The 22,076-nt window shown below is 37.8% G+C and overlaps 1 protein-coding gene across 1 annotated transcript in view; it reads left to right on the top strand.

Moving 5' to 3' along the window:
* ULK4 (unc-51 like kinase 4) overlaps positions 1-22,076 on the top strand; it is a gene marked incomplete at both ends in the record, with an annotated part of 202,619 nt that overhangs the window by 52,560 nt on the left and 127,983 nt on the right. The window contains 7 exons of the mRNA XM_080611269.1: positions 339-521; positions 5,466-5,593; positions 7,638-7,771; positions 12,033-12,154; positions 12,475-12,531; positions 16,474-16,525; positions 16,617-16,711. Of these exons, the coding sequence (XP_080467395.1) occupies positions 339-521; positions 5,466-5,593; positions 7,638-7,771; positions 12,033-12,154; positions 12,475-12,531; positions 16,474-16,525; positions 16,617-16,711 (771 nt within the window). The remainder of the gene's footprint in view (positions 1-338; positions 522-5,465; positions 5,594-7,637; positions 7,772-12,032; positions 12,155-12,474; positions 12,532-16,473; positions 16,526-16,616; positions 16,712-22,076) is intronic.

Here is a 22,076-nt window from a genome sequence, read left to right on the forward strand (position 1 = left end):
CTGCCTGCATTCTGTGCTTGATAAAAACTCAAGCGTGGGTGAACCGGCTTCATCATTATTGTTTTCCAGAAGGAAAGAACAATGTGATTCTGTATGAGTTGATGTTGTTATACCGAGTATTTCAGTTTCAGATGCATGGAGTGCATAGCAATATATCTAGAAGAATTCCAGGTTTCTCAAAATAAGTAGCCTTTTCCCCTAATACTTATCTTATGAATGGAACCATATGAATTCTCTATATTCCTAAACTGTTGGAAAGTCTTCACCTGTTTTTATTCTCCCTATTTTTGTTGAGATTGTAATCCCATAGAATACCTTTTTTTTTTCCACTTTTGTAGGCTTTATGCAGAATTACTCGTCACTCACCTAGTGCTTTCCAGAGTGTCATTGAAAAAGTGGGATTACCAGCTGTACTAAATTCCTTGGCAAATGGAATATCCAAAATTCAGCAGTACATGCTCACCATGTTTTTGGCAATGTTGTCATGTGGGATTCACCTACAGAGGCTGATTCAAGAAAAGGTTTGATTTCAGATTAATATTATTCACTGGCATGGGATTTCACTAATGGAAAGTTAAAATTGACTCTGGTAGTGGTTTTGTGCTTTTGAAATGCTTAACTTGGTGACATTTATGTATCAATAGCAGGAAATAAGGAATGTGTTTATTATGTATTTTTTGCTTAAAATCTAAATAATGAGGCGTATAGTTTTTCTTTCTCATAGATCTTCAAGAGATGCTGCTAATGGGTATATAAATTGCTATTGCAGCTAGAATTCAATCAAATTGGAGAACGCTAGCCTGACCATAACTGATAACAGTCTTAAGGAAAAACAATAAGGAATGCATGAGGACAGCTATTTGACAGTTCTCCCAGACATTTAAAAGAGAAAATAATGAGTGTCCTGGCTGAATCTAAAGCTGTACTTTATGCTCTCCTTAAAGGACCTCAGGCCAATTTGTAGATGAAGTATCTTGCAGAAATTAGCATTTTAATAACTTCAGGTTTTCTTTTTAGTGTCACTGAATAAAACTACTGTTTATGATTTATGTCTAATATAATTTTTGGAATAGACTATTAAAAGCTTTTCATTTTGATCACCAAATTATTCCATGCTTAGAAAAATAGTGTTGGTTTTGGGTTTTTTTGATAGTAAGTCTGCAAAATTCAAAAAGAAAAGTAATCCCCCTCTGCTTGGAAAGGGTAAAAATCACAAAGGAAATAGAAACTCTGGCTTGTGTTTTCATGAGATACTCTGCTGTAATGTATGCTGTAACCTGACAGTCATAGAATCATAGAACCAACCAGCTAGGGAAAGACCTTCAAGCTTATCCAGTCCAACCATCCAGTTCCCCAGCACTGCCAAGGCCACCACTAACCCATGGCACTGAGGGCCTCGTCTCCACGGTGTGTGAACACTTGCAGGGACGGTGGCTCCAGCCCTGCCCTGGGCAGCCTGTTCCAATGCCTGAGCACCCTCTGGGGAAGGAATTGTTCCTCAGCTCCATCTAAACCTGCCCTGGTGCAGCTTGAGGCCGTTTCCTCTTGTCCTGTCCCTTGTTCCTTGGGAGCAGAGACCGACCCCACCTCACTCCATCCTCCTGTCAGGCAGTGGTAGAAAGTATAAGGTCCGCCTTATCCCCTCCTTATGAGCCTACTCCTCTTCAGACTAAACGTTTACTGAGGGTGCACTCAGTCTCCTCATCCAAGATCATCAATGAAGGTATTAAACTGGCCCTAATACCAAGCCCTGGGGGACACCACTTGTGATCGGTCACCAACTAGATCTTATCTGTAACAATCTTTTAGGGTTCAGTTGAGAGAGATAGTTTTAGTTGAGAGAGATATCTATTTTGCCTAAATTATAGTTTAGGGTTTTGGAAGCAGAAAATAGATTTCTAGTTTTCTTGAATAGGATCTGAAAGTATAATCCTACTCCTGAATAGAACTGCCAGGTCCTATCACATTACATGGAATAATAATGTTTTCTTGCTGAAACCTGAATTTAATAATCCATGCAGCTTTCAGTATTCCATGAGCATGACACACAAGTCTACCTTAACGAGAGAAGAGAAAAGCAAAAACAAGTGGCTAGTGTTGGCCTACGCATCATTTTGCCTCCTGTAGCATTTTTGTACACTATAAGAGGCAGAAGGACCTCAATGTTATGCAGGAGGTCGTGAGAAGGTTGTGACTAGCTTTTTCATACAGCCGCAAACCAACATTTTAAAAGATGCTTAAGGATATAAATTCAAGATGGAGATCATTTAACTTTCTATATGTTACCTGGAAACTCCCTTAGCTTACAAGACTTCAGACTGCCCTTGTTTTCTACTCCCTTCAAGAACAGTGATGAAACCACATTACAAAATAAAAGCTAAAAGCAAAGGAGAAATGCAGTTCTGTGGTCATCTGTGCTAGTATAAATATTCAGAGAACTACAGTAGCTAAAGGGGACTGACTGGGTTTTGTCCCTCTCTGATACCAAGCCTTTCTGTTTTAGTTTCTTGTCTTGAAAGCAAATAAAGCTGAAAAGATGTTTTTAAAATAAAGTGTGGAAAAAGAACTCAAAATCCAAAATCTTTGCCACACTACAGGAGTAGATAAAAAAAAACCAAAACAAACCACTGCTAATTACTTCTGTTTGGCTGCCGAGAATTCACCTTTCAGTGAGTGAAAACCACTCATTCAACTTTTCAAATGCCATTAGGTTCTACCAGAGGTCAGATAATAGGATGGGGTGAGCTTTATTTCTTTGGGGTTTTTTTTTTTCAAATACAAATAAGTAAAATTATTTAGCTAGTTACAGCAATACATTGTCACAGCTCGGTTGTTTCTTCACTTCCCTGCCAATAGTCTCTTTTTATCTTGGTCAAATCTAATTATGGCACTGAATAGAAGAACATTCTTGCTTTCCAGAGCATGGGGACTCAAAATAGACGTGCTTTGGTTTAAAGTTAGAATCGTACAATCACAGAATGGTTTGGGTTAGAAAGGACCTTAAGATCATCCAGTTCCAACCCCCTGCCATGGGCAGGAACATCTCACACTAGACCATGTCACCCAAGGCTGTGTCCAGCCTGGCTTTGAGCACTGCCAGGGATGGGGCAGCCACAGCTTCTCTGGGCACCCTGTGCCAGCGCCTCAGCACCCTCACAGGGCAGAACTTCTGCCTTAGATCTAACCTGAACTTGCCCTGTTTCAGTCTGAACCCATCACCCCTTGTCCTATCGCTGCAGTCCCTAATGAAGAGTCCCTCCCCAGCATCCTTGTAGCCCCCTTCAGACACTGGAAGCTGCTCTGAGGTCTCCACGCAGCTTCTCTTCTCCAGGCTGAACAGCCCCAATGTTCTCAGCATGTCTCCATATGGAAGGTGCTCCAGCCCCTGATCATCCTCGTGGCCTCCTTTGTGTCTTTGTCATGGCGTCCCTGTAGTCTATCAAGTCTATTTATGTTAGTAGGCAGTGTTGCGTTATATATACTTTTTCACTAAGTCTTTATGTTTTTTCTTTTATAACAGAAAAACTTATTTGGGTTGAGTAGTTTCATTAAAAAAACACAGCAAACAAGCAAAAAACCCAAACAGAAACCAAAGCAAGCAAACCAAGCAACAAATGAAGAATCCTTCCCTCCTTCCTTCCTCCTTAAACGCACTTTATTAAGATTCCTGCCTTTGCTTTTTAGTAGATACTAATTTAAGAACTTCAGCACTGCAGGTTCATACTGGAGGAGCTACAAGCCCTGCTTCATGAGCTGTTTGAAGTGTTTAAAGCAGTCTATTTCCACAAATTATGCTTATTAACCACAAGATTGAGAAACTCTTCTGTTGATGAAATAAATTACAGAAATAAAAGACAGTTCTAGACTAATTAACAAGAGTTTGTTTTTCAGGGATTCATGTAGTGGCTGTCTATGCTGACAGCTTTTGAAGGCAGTGTTAAGTAGGTATCAGAGTAAGAGCTGATGGTTTGTTGGCCAACTCTTACATTCCTGTTCTTTTTCCAGTCTCTGTAAGAGGTATAGTTAATTGTTGCAAAGGCTGTTTCTAATAAATCATATTAAGTATTCTGTTTTGTTTTTTTACAAAACAACCCAATTGTTCTTCATAGAAGAGTAGTACAGATGAGTAGCAGATATTTTTATTCCTCAGAGGAATAAACCCCATCCCCATATGGTTTGTTTGTTTGTTCCCTTTCCCCTTTTTTTCTCCTTTCCTGTTTTTTTCCCCCGCTTTCCCCTTTTTTCCCTTTTTCATTTATCTTTCACATTTCCAGGAGTTACAGCTCCTGGAGGCATGTCAATGTATCATTGGACAGATCATAAATGAATCTAATCTTAAGCTTTCTATAACTCATAATACTTAATTCTGTTATTGATAATATAAGAGCTCTTTTATCCTTCCCCTGATTCTCAGCTTTATTCCCTTGGAAGCTGAGGCAGTACACATGAATCTCACATCTTTCGGTGTGTCAGGCCACATTCCAGAAACTAGAGAAGAGAATCAGTTTACAATTGAAATTGTAAATTTCAATTTACAGGGCAAAATAGGGAAAGCTAGAGAATAAAAGAAGCAATCTGTGATTTCAGAATCCAGTCAGGTATCCACTGTTAAGCTTTTGAAGGGAAATATTTCATGGTTATTCTTCATTTATCGCTATCTTTGTTTAACTTTTAAAGTTATTCTTTCATTTGGATTTACAGGAGGAAGGAGTTAGCAAGGATCTTAGCATCTTATGAATTGATTTTATCCTAGGAATGGAGAGTAGTCAGTGGATTAGGAAAGTCATGGCCTTACTGCTTACAGTTTATCCTTTTTCTTTCTTTCCAAGCCCTAATTCGGATGGTGCCTTGCAAAGGTGTTCTTCACTTTAGGAATGCAAAATTTAGTAAGTTAAGATAGGAACAATCAGAGAACGTTAGAACAGTTTTTCCACCTATTTGGAAGATCTGTTGCACAGTTTAGGGTGTGATGTAGACATAGTTGTATCCAAGAAAGTTGTTGTTTGTAATCTTCCTACATATATAGGAGTTAGCAGGTAAATATTTAATCCTATTTGTGCAGAAACATTTACATATTTTGAAAATCCTTCAGTTTTCTCTTAAAATGAATATATTAAAATAGCCTACATTTATCCTTAAGGTAGCATATTTTGAACTCTAAGTTCTGTCATATTTTGTAGTTTATTTTGTGCCATTTTAAACAAAGTGCTTTACACAGTGTTTGCTTGTTGCAGCTTCAGAGAGATGTACAAAGCACCTTTGCACTGGGCCAAACTGTCTTGAACAGAAAGTATTTAGTTTTGGCTTATGGATTTATTTTTTCTTATAAGTGACATGAAAATTAAATTACTAATACAAAACACATGAAAATGAGCAAACTTTATATGTATGTAGTGTTAAAATACAGCACAAGTAACCTTTTACCATAAAATAATGTTAACATCCTTGTGTTTATTTCCACCAAGGATTTTGTGACTACAATTACTCATTTACTTGAAAGTCCTTCAACTTTTATTCGAGCAAAAGCCTTTCTGGTCCTGCTACAAGTTCTAATTAATAACAGGGAGACATTGCTACTCACTTGTCAAGCAAGGTAAGGTAGTAATGGAAAATGATTAGAGATGTGATGTGTATTTCCAGAGTCATACCTGAAATACTTTAAAATGGGTGGTTTTTTTGAGCCAGTGTTTTAGGAGTGAAATCTTTTCTGTGTAATATGAAGCCATTTATTCATGAGACTTTCAAGAAAAGAGTGTTCTCTTTTGTCTGGGGTCATCAGGTGATGATTATTCACAAGGGGAAACCACTATCTTACTGAGAGAGTCTTTTAAAGTAACTTGTGGTCCCAGTGAGCATTAGAAGGAGCAGATCTTGCTTTGGGTAAGTCAAAAGAGAATTCATGAGGTTACATAAGCTTTGTATCTTTCTCAGAATAAATGAACTTACTTTGTATGCTTCTCAAATGTGATTAACTAAAACATGCTTTGAAAAAATGAACCTGCTCTCAGCAATTAGACCCATTTGTGTTGAACTCTATCCAGCCTATTTTAAGTAAAACATAAACAGATCTAAACATATTTCCATATAGAATTGGATGATTACTAAATGATGGAAGTGTTTTCTGGAAGAAAAAGCCCCAAACATAAAAACTCTTATCTTTTGTCAAGTATTTGTTCAAAGTTCAAGAGTTTCTGAGTAAAAACTACTTGGTTGTCTGGAAAGTCTAGAGGGATTTGGATCACTTAAATTTAAAACAGTCAACTTTTTTATATTAAAGACATTTCAAACTTTTTAAAGGAAAATGCTGTTTGAAGTGTGATGTCAGATTTTTAAGTAGTTCTATTCTACCAGACAAACCAAAATTCCTTGTAATTTAATGCGGTTTCCAGAGACTGCAAGAAAAAGATGTCTCCATAGTCTCTGGGAGGTGCAGCTGAATGTGCTGCATCAGGGCTATTGCAGAAGTGAAGGGGAGTCTTTTGATTTATCTCTATCTTTGCAGCATAGTTCTGGAAGGATAAGGTGAGTTGTAATATTCCCTAACAGTCATGCATTGTTTAGAGACCTAAGTCTGCAAAAATGCATTCTTGGGTAGTTTTTATTTAATGAAGTAAACTGGCTTTTTGATGGAAATACAGCTTTCGTAGGGTAACATTTTGTGTTTGTGAGTCCTGCAGTTTTGTTATGTACACTTGAGTCAGCTTAAATAAGTTGTTTTCATACCTCTATAAAACATCATTCATTATAAGAAGGGTATTAAAAAAAAGATAATCCTGAAGTACATTCTTAAAATCCAGAGCATGGATTTCACTCGCCAGCAACTGATTCTTTGCATAGGCCCTCCAGGGAGTTCAAATGTGAAACAAAGATGTCAATATTATTCCCCTAAAGGGAAGTGTGGCCCTTCTGTCTATTCAAATGAGTGTTTTAAAATATTGCCTGGAGCATTCTGTTACAGGTGTATTATTAAAGCAAGCTCTTGTAAGTTAGCCAATGGCTAATAAATCAGTTACCATAGTTCTGCGGGATGGCACAGCTACCCAGCACTTAGCAGTTAGAATATAAGCACTGAATTTGTCTTTAGAAGTGCCAGATTTCTAGAGAAAGGATATAAAGCTAGTTTGGACTTCTGTCTCTTTCAATATGGCCATTCCAACTAGTGCTAACATTTTGATAGCCTGGAGTATTATTTATGTATGACTTTTCTTGACTGAAAGTTGGGTCTCTTGTTCCTTTGACGTAAATTACTCTTGCTTTTGGAATTCTTACATGTTGAGAATGAATGCCTTTAGTCTTTTGCTTATGTTGCACATTTTGGCCTAGTCTCTATCTAAGTCTGCAGAGAGATTTGCTCCTTACGTTAGCATCATATATTCATTTAAACTAATAGTCATGCACCTATAGTAGCTTAAGGGTTTCTTTCCTCTTGTTCCTTGACTCAATCATTTGTTGTTATTTTTAAAATTAATTTATTTGAAAACAAGTCTAAAATTTCATCAGAATTACAGAGCCAGACCAAATGTATTGTCCTGACTGTAACCACAGGTACTGTAAATGTCTGGGTTAGTAGTATTTTGGAGATAAAGTGCCATATTTTTTATAATGAGAGGTAATGTTTTGTGTTTGCTTAAATATAGACTCGTGATGTATATTGAAAGAGACAGCAGAAAGACCACGCCAGGAAAAGAGCAGCAAGGCAGCAGTGAATACCTATCAAAATGCCTGGATCTTCTCATCTATCACATTGTGCAGCAGCTGCCAGGAATTCTAGGTAAATTCACTTGGTTAACTGAACAAATCTTGCCTTTGATTACTCCCTCAAGAAACAAATACCTCTTACCATATACAGGTGGAAAGACTGTATTATCTGATTATGTGAAGTTTGCATGTTACCAGCTTCATGAATTTTTTAGTTATGTCATGATCAGATAATTTGTATTGGAATGCATGATTTTCTGTATTAATCATAGAATCACAGAATGGTTTGGGTTGGAAAGGACCTTAAGATCACCCAGTTCCAACCCGCTGCCATGGGTCAGGGACACCTCACACGAGACCATGTCACCCAAGGCTGTATCCAGCCTGGCCTTGAATGCTGCCAGGGATAGGGCAGCCACAGCTTCTCTGGGCAACCTGTGCCAGCGCCTCAGCATCCTCACAGTAAAGAACAACTTCTTACATCCAACCTGCACTTCCCTTTAATGTTTTGCCTTTGGTGAATGGTAAGCCCTATCAGTTCAGTCAGGAGTCATAGAATAGTTAGGGTTGGAAAGGACCTTAAGATCATCCAGTTCCAACCCCCTGCCATTGGCAGGGACACCTCACACTAAACCATGTCACCCAAGGCTCTCTCCAACCTGGCCTTGAACACCACCAGGGATGGAGCATTCACAACTTCCCTGGGCAACCCATTCCAGTGCCTCACCACCCTCACAGTAAAGAATTTCTTCCTTATATCCAATCTAAACTTCCCCTGTTTAAGTTTGAACCTGTTGCCCCTTGTCCTCTATTTTCTAACAGAAATTTGCTTGAGTATAGCAGCTGAAGTCCTGTCATCACTGAATATGCTCATAGTGGGATGAGGGGAGGAGGGGACTTGCTGAAGGAACAGCGAAAGGCACGCGTGGAAATGGGAGAAAACTTGTAAATTGCAGAGCATAATTTGGACTCACTGGACAACCAGAGAAGAAACTGAAGTAGAAAGAAATTGGTTCAAGAGTCTGGGGAGTCAGTCAAGAGAAGATGATGAAATGGGATGAGAATTGTGGCCATTTGTGCAGAAGTAATAGATAAAATCTTGAGAAATAAGGGGAATCTATTGTTGAGATTTGAATATAAGGTTGATAGTGAATGAAAGAAATGTCACAGGAATTATCCTAGATGAGGAAGAATGGTGGGATTGTCTTTCCTGGAAAAAGCTGTGCTATACAGTTTATGAAGAAAAATGAGGTCTTTGGGAAAAAAATTATTAGAAGTGAATGAAAGAAGAAAAGAAAGATGGAAGTAAGTTAGGGAGGAAAGGGAAGAAGGAGGAGCGGAAATGGGAGAAGGGGAGAGAGGGGAAGGGAAGAGAAGAGGATTGGAAGAAAGGGAAGTAAAGAGATGGGGAAGAAGGGAAGGAACTGAGTGGAGGGAAGGGTGGAGGCGGAGAAGGGATGGAGCCAAGGAAAGGAAGAGACAAGAAGGAATGAAGGAGAAATTGTGAGATCAGTGTGGCCAGTCTGAATCATCATTAAAATTCTAATTGAAACTTTTGATGGGGGAGATGTCCCATAAAATAGAGTAAGAAGACTAAATAGGAGACAAGGGAGGAAATGCTGGGAATATTCAAGAACAGAAATGGAGCAAAACCACCTCTGATTGTATATGCTTTGTCATTGAATGATAAAACATTTTCTTCATGAAATTATTTCTGATGAGATGATACCTGTTTTATTTTTCGTCTTCTCTACATTATCCTTAGAATACTGAAAAGGAAATGGTAGCACTGCAAAGGTCAGTAGACCTAAATGTCATGCTGCTATTTTAAAAGCAACTTTACTTCCTATATCAATGCAAATTTTTGCCTTGCTGCTAACACCTGATCCATTTTTTCTACCCAAGTAGCAGGTTTGCATATTGGTTACATTTTGTGATTTGAAAGCCTCACACTATAAACGTTTGAGGCAGAAATTCACTTCCTACTCTCTGTATGTAACATGCAGCTAATAGAGTAGGCCTTGGTATTTCCTCAGAACCTGGAAGTACCGACCATCAAATACCTATCATTATCCTATCATTATAATACCTAATACATCAATTGCTTTAATTTGTATTCTGCTGGCATTTTTACTCCTGATGCACAGTTTCAATGCAGTGTTGACAACTGCTATACCAAGCATAATCTTTACACTTTGTTTTCCTTTCCAAGCTAGATTTGTGTGTTTATTGCTTTTATTAAGATCAAGTTATCTGTCCATATTTGTGCACATTTATCAGAAGGCATTTTATCGTTCTGAGTATGATAAAAGAACATGTTCTGCTTCAGGGGGTAAAAGCTCTAGGCTCCTAAAAAAAAAAACCCAGATCTGCAAACTGGAACAGTTAAAGCAGTTTAACTGCTGGTTTAGAATTAATCCTAGCTGGCTTTTTTGATATGTAATTATATAAGCTCCTTACTGATCCCATCTTCTTCCACCAGATGTAGCTATAAACCAAATAGATTCACAAATTCTAGAAATGAGCTCTAAAGATACATTGAAACACATGAAATAAGTTATTAATCTTGTGGATAATTTTTAAAGTGTTCACTTGTAGGTAAGAAAGTAATTGTATTTCTGCTTTTATATTATTTAATCTATTCTAGGAAGTAGGTTTAATTTGCTTAAATTGTACTGAAAATTAAAGTAACCATATCTATCAACTGCAAAATTGGCAAATGTGGTGATTATATAGGACTTGAAATGCAGGGAGATTGTTCAGCAAATTATTTGTTACTAGCCACAGAGAGGTCTTGTTGAATTACAGTCTTATGAGTAATCCAAACACAAATGTGTTGATGAAAAATCAATCTTTTGGTTTATTTATTTGGAAAGTGTTAGGCAATGCTTTCTTTATTCTTGAGCAGTATATTATAGAACAAATCAAATCTTCCAGGCTAGATATTTCTGCAACCTATTTTAGTGCCAGGATCTGCCATTCCTGCTGATGTTGAAAACTGAACTCCATGGGAGCAGAAAAAAAGCATTGGTATTATTCAACATGAATAAAGTGTGACTTACTGTGAAAGGAAGGGCCTTTTCTGGCATAAAAATAATATAAAATACTGAATCATATTCTTTATTTGTATAATGTCTCTGTGACTTCCTTTTTACACTTTTGTGCAGCTCTCATTAGGGTAAAAATACAGTAAGTGTCCTCAAGACAGGATTTGGCTTTTAATATTTTCAGGCTATAGGAGCAGAATTTCCTTCTTTGCATATGAGCTGTGAGTTTTCTCCTGCTGCTTCTGTTCTTTATCCCATGCGTAGTCTCGCTTTTCTGGGACAATGTAACACAACCTTAGCATAGTCTTGCTTTTCCGGGACAATGTAACACAAACTGAGCCTAATGTTCCTTGATTTTTGTATGTTTGTTCTGAAGTTTGAAGTACAATTTTCACTATTGCAATTAAAATTTTGTTCCCTCGTTATTTTGTTTGAGGTTTGCTATGGAGGCAAATAAGTTCTCTTATTGACCTGCTGTTATCTCTTTTATGAGATGAGAATTCAGGTTGCTTTAGGTCACTTGCATTATTGTTAATCTTGTGTATGAAAATGCCGAAGGAAGTTGCAAATGCTCCATCCCTGGCAGTGTTCAAGGCCAGGTTGGACGGGGCTTGGAGCAACCTGCTCTAGTGTGAGGTGTCCCTGCCCATGGCAGGGGATTGGAACTGGATGATCTTAAGGTCCTTTCTATTTTATGATTTTATGATTCTATGACAATGTATGTGTGCATGGCTGGTGGAGGGATCTTTTATGGGGGGAGGGTACTTGTGTCTTTCTTCCAGTGGTACTGTGCTGCAGGAAAAAGCATACTGCTTGAGCATGATGTCACCCACTAATCATAGTGAATTCAGCTCTTGCTCAGCTGGAATGTCATGAGAAATTTGCTTTTTATTTCACTGGAAATAGAATTACATTCATAGAATTTCAAGTATATAATTCCATGTCTATGTAGCCACCTAAAGCCGGTGTATGTTCATCCTGCCAAGAGGGGTTTTCATCTTTGCTTCTGCACCTGTCTGATGTTTCTATCCTCACCGTTTGCCAGAGCTCACATTTGTGCGCCTGCCTCTGTAGCCAGAGCAGGAAACTGGCCTGGCTGAGCACTGAGCTGGGAAAAAGTGCTGCATCAATCTGATTTATCGTGCAGTCACATGAACGCTACCTTCAGCAGGAGGGAGGAGACCAGATTGAACAGAGGATACTGGAAGGGAGCTGCTTTATATGTCATTTGCTGTTGTTTATTAAAGCAATTACATCAGATTAGTCTCAAAATGTTGTTTTCTGTAGGTGACATTCTCACTGCCTTAATTAATGTCTCTGGACGGAAACACCCATCAACAGTTCAGGCCAAACAGCTGAAGATGTGCCTTCCAATGATGCCTGTAGTGCTGCATCTTATGACATCCCAGGTAGATCTTTCTTCCAAAAATTGTTAAACATAGGACAAATTCTTGCAACTTCCCAAAATCTAATTTCTGCTGATCATGATCAGAATGGATAAAATAGAGCTTTTATTAATGTGTAGATATTTTGAGTATTCCAGCTATACCACAGCATTAAAAATGTTCGTCTTATTTTAGCACATTACAAGACAGCTCCAATGATAGAAGCAAATACATACTTTGTCCTCTTTTTTTAACATGGCTGTGAAATAGAGGTTTTACTTATTCTGGTCACACATTTAATGCCTTTTCTTCTTTTTTTTTCAACTTTTGCTAAATTCAAACAGATATTTCGTCCCCAGATAGTCACAGAGGAGTTTCTTTGCAACTATGGGACCTTACTTGTGAGTATAGCCACCTAAGTTAAATCTTGTTTACAAAATGCACATACGCATAACATTGGGGGAATTAGTTTAATGTAACAAAATTACATTAAATGCTAATAAAGTTCCATTAAATTTATAAATTGGAGAGAAAACTTGATTCTGAATATAAAATTTAAGCTTTGATTATATTAAAAACTATGTATTAGAAAAGATTTTCAGTAGTGATCTATTGGGTCAAAGGGAAAATACTCTATCTGATATTCAAGCATAGAGAAACTCTGCATGTGTCTAACAAACTGAGAATTTCCTGTGTGCATTTTATTAGAGTAGAAAAGTTTAGTTCAGAATTACACAGAATATTTTTTGTAGAATTTTATGAGTAGAAATGGAAGATAATAATCTAATCTACATTTTTAGAAATTCTCTCCTTTTGTCATTTTTTTCCTCATCAGTACTTTTACACTGTATTTGATTGATGAAAAGCTGAGTAGTGTAAGCTAGAGAGTTGTTTGTCTCATGCTATCTTCTACAACCTATTTATGACATTAGCAATAGAAAATTAACTGTGCCATGGGATAGCAAAAATGCAGTATTGCTGTTGTAATGCAGTTTCCTCATAGGAAAGCAGTTGTTTCTGCTAAATGAGAAAATAAGCAAGTTCAAAAATTGTGTATCAGAGTTAAGCTAATACTTTTAAGTATATGGATTTCCTAAATGCCAACTGGGAATTTACTTCCACAACAGCATGAAGAAATGCTTCACCACAAGCAGCTAGATTAAAGTTTACTGTTCATGTTCACTTTTCTTTCTTCTTTGCCTCTTGATTCCAAGAAAATATGGATTTAATTTGGCTCTACTAAAATATTTGTATAAAAATCAGCATTAGGACGACTAAAAAAGTTTTCCAGCTGCCAATGTTGAATTGCAAAGCCCTTCATCTCCTTGAAGCGTATGTAACTATGCTGTAGATTTACGAATGGTTTCTGATCAACCTTCTAGAAAGTGAAATTCTTTGTCACCAGTATAGGTACAGCAGACCAGGTACCATGTAAGTTTTATTTTGATGCTTGTTACTCCAGTTTGCTTGAATTACTGACTGAGGAAGTCAGGCTATTTATACTAGAACAGCTTTTGTTTCAGATCAGGGAGGAGAATATTGCTTTAATGAATATTTCCTCCCTCTTAGAATCATAGAACCACAAAATCAACCAGGTTGGAAAAGAGCTTCAAGCTCATCCAGTCCCACCGTTCCCCAGCACTGCCAAGGCCACCACTAACCCATGGCACTGAGGCCTCGTCTCCACGGTGTGTGAACACTTGCAGGGACGGTGACTGCAGCCCTGCCCTGGGCAGCCTGTTCCAATGCCTGAGCACCCTCTGGGGCAGGAATTGTTCCTCAGCTCCATCTAAACCTGCCCTGGTGCAGCTTGAGGCCGTTTTGTTTTGTCCTGTCCCTTGTTCCTTGGGAGCAGAGACCGACCCCACCTCACTCCATCCTCCTGTCAGGCAGTTGTAGGGAGCGATCAGGTCCCCCCTGAGCCTTCTCTTCTCCAGACTGAACCCCCCAGGTCCCTCAGCCGTTCCCCATCACACTGTGCTCCAGGCCCTGCACCAGCTCTGTTGCCCTTCTCTGGCCCCGCTCCAGCACCTCAATGTCTCTCTTGTAGTGAGGGGCCCAGAGCTGAACACAGGATTTGAGGTGCAGCCTCCCCAGTGCCCAGCACAGGGGCACAATCCCTGCCCTGGCCCTGCTGCCACACTGGTGCTGATACAGGCCAGGATGCTGGTGGCTTCTTGGATGCCTGGGGACAAGCTGCTCGTGTTCAGCTCCATCAGTCAGCATCCCCAGGTCCTTTCCCATGAGCAGTTTCCACCCACTCTTCCTCAAGCCTGGAGCATTGCATGGGATGGTTCTGGCCCAAATGCAGCACCCAGCACTTTGCCTTGTTGAACCTCATCCCATTGGCCACAGCCCATGGATCCAGCCTTCGAACAAGACAATTCAGAAGTTTACATATCCTATTATGCAATAAATTTATGCATGAAAAAGGGAGTATATCTGCATGAAAAGTAGTATATCTGAAAAATTAATATCAAATTTGAATCCATTTTATATAACTGTGTTATGATATGACTAATAGAATTAATTCTGGAAGACTAACTATCCATTCTATCAGGCAACGGTCTACTCTGGAATTTTGTGTTCAACAACATTCCCACTGATACCTAGAAAGAGACATTTGATCATTAGTTTGTACTGTTTCAGAGTAGTGTGCTACAATTGAGATCTCTAAGACTTTAGCAAGTCAGTCTTCCTTTCTTTTTTCCTTTTCTGATTTATTCAGAAATCTTGCTCTTAACAACAAGAAATTATTAGGGGCAGAAAGATTTGCTTGGGATCTGGAAGGAAAAGAGAAATTTTCCTGTAGCTGTTGTTCATTGAGATTGTTGTTTTCTCTTTTTGCCGTGCTGCTTTGAAGTTATTTCCATCATCTGTAATTTTCAGTAGTGTTGTGCAAAGAAATTGAGATGGAGTCAGGATAGTCCTTTCATGTTTTCAGCTTGCAATAGAACTACACGGAGGTATAATTAGATGCCCCAAAGGCACAGCTAATAGTAGGCTCCTAGTGGAGTGCGTAGGGCACAGGCTCACCTGTAGCAGAATACACATACCATTCCGCTCCATTGCTTAAAAACACCCAGATAGTTGTTGTTTTGTATAAATACATCTTCTTGTGTCTCTAATAAAAATTAAGGAAATAAGCATTAGTAACCAGAACAATTTTTGCACCAACTATATTGATCATTCCAAATTGGTCTTGAGACTATGGTTAAGTGTGAAACTGTCTGAAATGAGCAAACAAAATAATTTACTCTCTTCCAAAACAAGTTACTTAGGTAATAACTGGTGTTTTCCTTCAAATGATCAGGAAGATAACATGACCTTTTTTTTTATAAAAGCAGTTGGCTTTTATGACTGCCTCGGAGATGTATTTAAATTACAAAAAATAGAATTAGTTTCTAGCTGTATTTTTAATTAGAGAAGAATCTTTCAGGTGTTTCTTACATACGGAGAAAAAGATAACCCACTTAGACACATCTGTAAACTTGCTGTATAATAACAAAAGTTTAATTGATAGGGAAATATAAAGCATAATTTTCTTAATGCTTTACATCATATAAATAAGTAGATATGTGGTGCAAATTGAAAATGAGAAAGATGTTTGTCCATGGTAAATTCGCTGTGTATTAAATACTGCATTAGTAAAAAAGAGCATACTATAAATTCTGCTGAGATTTTTGTCCTTCTTTATCAAATGTTGTCTTTTGCGTCCCTGTGACATAAACAGCTGTGCATAGAAATGAAAGGAAAAGAGTGAAATCAAGATTAAAAGGCAAAAGAATACAGGGTCTATTTATTTAACCCAGATTATGAATATTTGTCCCTCTTCCTCAAAATGCATTTTTGTGTCTTCTCCAGTGTGTAATTGTAGCCATAGTGTGTGTAGTATGCACAGAGATCAAAAAGATGGTATAAATAACAGAAAATTGCATTTTCTGAAGGGTCTTTGGTCTTTGTGAGTTATTTTAACATAGCCATGTCCAAGGTAGTTCATAGTCTTCAAAGAAATTACAGTTTTCTGTTAACAACAAAGACATTTAATTGCTGTCTGTTTAGCTGGAAATGTTACTGTTCCTGACATTAGTCAGAGTAATAGTTCTTACTGTGTTCTACCTTTAAGTGTCCAGCAGCGTTACAGACGTGCAAAATCACATTATAGTTGCTAGATCATTAATTCTCTTAGTCTTTCATATCTTAGTTATAGTGTTTCCTAATGTAGGTGTTTTCACATTTTGTATTTACACAGTGCCTTAAGGAACTTCATGTTGTAATCATTCAGTGATTTCTCTTTATTTTTGTTTCTAAAGTGTTTTAACTTATATGTTCTTCTTCTATAGAACTTTATCAGATCGATAGATTCAGGAGAAACGAACTTGGATGGAGCAATAGGTAAGGCAACCGATGATATTGCAGTACTTTTATCTGCAGACATTCCAACTGTTGCATTTTATAAAGAAATATGGTGATTTTTTACCAATAGGACAAGCTGCATCAGAAGAATTTATAAAAACTACTTTATCCACCTTGGAAGCAATAACACAGCATCCTGTCTTGTTGACAGCCCATCGCTTGACTGTAAGTCTGGCAACAAATTAAGTATTTGAGGCTAGTAGGCCTAATTCCATGGATAAGCAGAATGTATCGAAAATTTAGAAACTGTGAAATATGACTTACAATGTAGTGTGGGTCTATTTGACAGTAGAATCTGTTATTCTTTATAGAGAGGTTTAATTTTCAAAGCAGCGGCAAGGCATCCTGACTCAGTGTATTGTATTTAATTGATAAGTTAGAGGAGAATAAAAAAGGGCTTGAAGTTTAGAAATAGCAGGTCTTAAAATGATTTCCATGCAAATTTACAACGTGGTTCTAGAAGTTTTTCTTCAGTTTCATAGCTTGGAAAGATCACCTCTGAGGGTTGATAATCCTTTTCCATCAATACCCCTCCTGATGAGATCATCAATAACACTTAATGGTGGTTTGTTGTTTGTTTGTGTAACAGATTGCTTGCTATAAATTGCATTACTACGACCAAACCCACATAATGTGAGCTTCTTACATAACTAAGATTTGTTTTCTTTGAAGTTTTTGGTTAAATGATTTTACTGTGAGCTAAATTTTACTGTGAGCTGGAGGCAAAATAATTATGTTGTGAAACAGTTGTCAGCAAATCAAGAGGTCGGAATGTTTGCATCCGTGTTTCACAACTTGTAACCTGTACTAATGTGTTTTTGCAACAGAATTCCCACCAGAAGTTTAACCTGCCATTGTTACTGGGGTGAACATTTAATTAAAACTGAAATGTATGTGTTCGTGTTGGAATTAGGTTAAGGGAATACTCAAATCTCTTAAATCAAGAAAGACATTAGCAAATTGTAATACATAGGAAGGTGTGATCTTAGGGATTGTGCTGGATAGGAATGGGTGATCTTAGAAATTAAGGTTTTTTAAGAGTTGGATCCTATTTGGTGTGTATGTTATTGAGTGTTTAAACTCTTAAGTGAAAATATAAATTGGAATTTAAATAAGCTTAATGTTTCTTTTCATTTATGCTCACACAAGAGTGATATACGAGAAAATGGTCTTTATGCACAAAAATGTAACCAGTTAATAGTCAGAGGGGAAATATGACAGAACTAACAGTTCAATTCACTTTAAAGTTATATGGCAGATGATGTTCTAGAAAAGAAATGCAAATGTAGGTGAGGTATGAGTGCCTATTGATACCTCCCTACAATGCCTGTCAGCCCGCAAAACACTGTATTATGATAGTACATTTCTAAAAGTAATTGTTTTACTTCTGTGGGTGATCAGTGTGTCTTATACTGACAGAAATTGTACCATGTTTTATGAGGGCTCATGAGCATTTACTGAGATTGCAATACCTTGTGTCGGCACATTAAATAAAACTCCCCGACCTATTTAATGGTCTGATGGGTTTTCCGAGGAAAAATAACTGCAAGGAGACATCTCCCTTTTACAACTGTTCTTCCCCTACTCCCATCCCCACATTCAGCAGAACATTATATTGAAGCCAGGGAATGATTGTCCCACTGTCTTTGAAGTAGCAGTAGGTGACTTAATTATTTAAGTACCTAAATTTCTGAGGAACACTTTACTTCATCACATACATTGAAAGGTTTAGATGTTTGTTTAAAATCCATCCAAGCACATCAGTTAACCTTAGGTAGCCAGAGATAAAACTTCCTGCCTGTCCAGTGCTTATAAATATATGTATTTTATGACACATACCACTTTTGTAGAATAATTTCCCTGATTCAGAATAGGAATATAGAGAAATTTATTAAATAGAAGTAATTATTAATTACTTTGTCAATGAACAAGTTATATTTTTTGACAAAAGAAAATCTATTACTTGACTCATTTTCATGAATAACAGTTCTTCCTAATTTAAAAGAGCCCTCCTGACACTCAGCATAAGCCACTCAGACACAAAGTGGAGAAATTGTCTTGTATTTGGTATGTAAAAATCAGGAAATTGTCCACTGTAATTAATAATCTCTAAGCACATCTGCCACGAGTGGTGCAAACAGTAATTAGTTTAATACTATTTATGAAGTCTAGTGTGCTGATTATACTCGAATGCACAGCATACATTACTTAAGAGGAAAGTGGTACTTCATCTTCTGTGATGCATACAGACCATTTTTAGAATTGCTCTTACTCAAGGGAGATCTTCTAATTGCTGCTTGCTGGGCATGACTGGAATCTATGAAATGTCAGCACCCAGAGAAACTTGGTGCTTTCTTAAGAAGTGGAAGCAAGACATGTTTGAGCTTCCAGATCGATATTTAAGTCTAACAGTGTTTAATAGGTAACTCTCTTATTGGAGAGAAATGTGTATGCTGGGCTGATCTCTAAAGCCTGGATTGCTCATTTAGACAAAGTTGGTTACAAACAGCATTTTATGGAGGGGGTGAGGGGAAGGCCCAAACCATCCTCTTGAGAGGATGCACTTTTTTTTGTCACTACAACTGTGACATTGCTTTAAAGTCTCCAATCAGAAATTAGATGCAGTTCTAATAAAGTGTAATGAACTTAATTAAAAAGTTACTCTTTGTCAGGGACTGTAGTGATAGGACAAGGGATGATGGGTTCAAAGTGAAACAGGGGAAGTTCAGGTTAGATCTAAGGCAGAAGTTCTTCCCTGTGAGGGTGCTGAGGCGCTGGCACAGGGTGCCCAGAGAAGCTGTGGCTGCCCCATCCCCTGACAGTGTTCAAGGCCGGGTTGAATGGGGATTGTAGCAACCTGGCCTAGTGTGAAGTGTGCCTGCCCATGGCATAGGGGTGGAACTGGATGATTGTGACAGTCTTACAACCCAAACCAGTCTGGGATTCTATGATTCTGTGAGGTTATATTAAGCAAGCAGAACTTGTAAGTTTTGCAGTTTGGTTCAGTGGAATTTATATAAGTTAATAAGAATTCAAGAGCAATGTTTCAAGTTAGTTTCTGCTTTGAGAAGAAAAGAGTTTCTTGTTCTGGTTTTTAGTTCATGTTTGAGTTGCCTTTGTGTCCTGAACAAAATTGAATAAATGGGTGTTTTGTTATCAAATTTCTGATTACCATCAACTTGAAGTCAGTTATTGGGGAGATTCATTTCTGTGGGGACTGGCTGTATTGTGTATTGCTGACTGTGATAACGTCAAGGGAAATTAATTGAAAGTGCTCAAATGAAAGCCAGTAGTGAGCAGTAATTTCATTTGCATGCAGTTGTGTGCATTTTTACAAGATACAAAGGAAAGATGAATGGTAAATGTGACTTGGCAAATTTGGGGAAAACTGTGGATTTTCAGGTATGCAGATCTGATGATGAGGGCCACCAGGAAGAGTCTGTAGACTGGAGTGGAATATAACTCCTGGTTTCTTAAACTGACCCAAGTCCAACTGCCTATTTCCTTCATGTACCTAGAATGCAAAAATACTTATTAAACACAGATAATAAGTGTTATGATAATATTTAATTTCGAATTTTGGTAAAGATTTAGATATAATTAAATAGAAGAATTCTGTGCTGACCGTATCATCTGTATTTTTTTCTTTATTAAGTATATGTATTTGCCTGAAAAAGGAGATATGCTGATTCAAAGCACTTTGAACAGTGATGAGGTTCATGATGGCAGGCAGTTCCTGTGGGAGTCCTTTCTATACTCTAACTAGCTCTCAAAAATGATCTGTATACTGCATAGATGATCTTTTACGCAAAGCATGAAAGTTCTTCTCTAGTTGAGCCAGAAGCTGTCAGCAATGATTGTCCTCCTCAAGGTTTTAAAACTTACTTTTAAAACCAGCTAAAATAAAAGCATGCTGAACATGATGGGTTGCTTGATGGGAAGCCAAGGGAAAAGCGGTATGACATGGAAATCTACTGGTTGACAATATAAGAGCTATTTTCACCAAAGATGGCAACAGAAGAATAGAAACTTCTGTAAGTGCTTCTTTTTCTGCTCATCTTCGTCTTTTCTTGATTCAGCATCAGTGGTGCTCTTCATCCCCAGGCTCTTCTGATCTAACCACTGACACCTTAATTTTGTCAGTGTAGGATATGACTGTATAAACATGTTGTAGAGCATTTCTTCAGTCGCTTCCTCTTTTGAAGCAGATTAAAATTCTACACCCTGTGTGGCTTTCTGTCCATTAGGATAATCCACATGCCAGGAGACTTTTCTTGTGAAACCAGTTCTGCACTAATTGACATATTGAGTCAGTTGATCAGTGCTGTCTCTTCCCAGAAGGGAAAAAACCCAGCATCTCAGTGAAGATGCTGAGGTTCTGAAGACTTTCCCCAAAAAATTACAGCAATGTCATCCTTCTCCCAAATTCATTCTAACATGTACTAGATTATTTCTTTTCTATGACAGTCTAAGAGATTACTGGCGGTATTAAAACATTGAGGAACATGCTGTGCCGCCAGCAGATTCTTTAAGGAATATGAAGGCAGCGTGATCTTAATTCCATGGTCACTTCCAGCAATGAGTTTGTGGAATTTTAATGAGAATAAATATCAAGGTGTTGTTGGATGTTGTGAGTCTTATATGTGAATGGAAAAAGGGTTTGAGAGCTGCTGGTCTTTGCTTTGTTGTGTTCTGCTTTCAATAGTGGATAAGGAGAGCATATTTGTCATTGAAAAGAACCAGATATCACTAGAAAAATCTCTGGAATAAATTAATGGGCTTTGGATATGATAACTGCGTGGAATGGATGGCATAGTTTCTTTATGTAAGTTTAATTCTGGGGTCTGATTTTCACTTGAGAGCAGGGTGGTTCACAAATGGTATTGGATCAGACTTTAAGCCTGCTTACTCCTTCTGTCTGCCCAGTGTAATACCAAATGTCAAGACTTTAGCCTTAAGCATCGATTGGAAGAGCTCTGAAACTCAGTTTTAATCAAGGGAGAGATTTTTTTAGGTTGGGAATGTTAGCTGTACAAAGGTAAGTTCTGTGGCCTTGAAAAGGCTGTTAAGCCATCCATATAGACATAGCATAAATTGTAGGGGATAACAAGTAGGTTTACTTTGCTTATATGCTAGTTCATTAATACATGATAGTTGCATGTATGTGTTCAATAGCTGAATACATCCTTGCCAACTAGCACAAGTGAATGGAAGTTTAGTTCTCCATCACCATTTTGGGGGTACCTTGGCTCAACAGGAATTTAGTATATTGAATCCTTCTACTGTGAGCCCTTGACTGACAGATCAGCTTCTTCTAACTAGTTAAAATGTACAAAGTACAGAATAGAGATCAGTTTAAAAAGTGTAGGCATATTAAGAATTGTGCCTCACAAAGGTCTGTGTTGCAACATGTGCTATTTATAACTAATCCAGAAAAGGGAATGAATATGTAGGTGACAGAACTGACTGATGACACTAAATTATTCACAGTAATGAAAATTAAAACTGACAGGAGAGTTGCTGAAGGTTT

Source organism: Psittacula echo (assembly GCF_963264785.1).
Source record: "Psittacula echo genome assembly, chromosome: 2".
In the NCBI taxonomy this organism is placed as follows: domain Eukaryota; kingdom Metazoa; phylum Chordata; class Aves; order Psittaciformes; family Psittacidae; genus Psittacula; species Psittacula echo.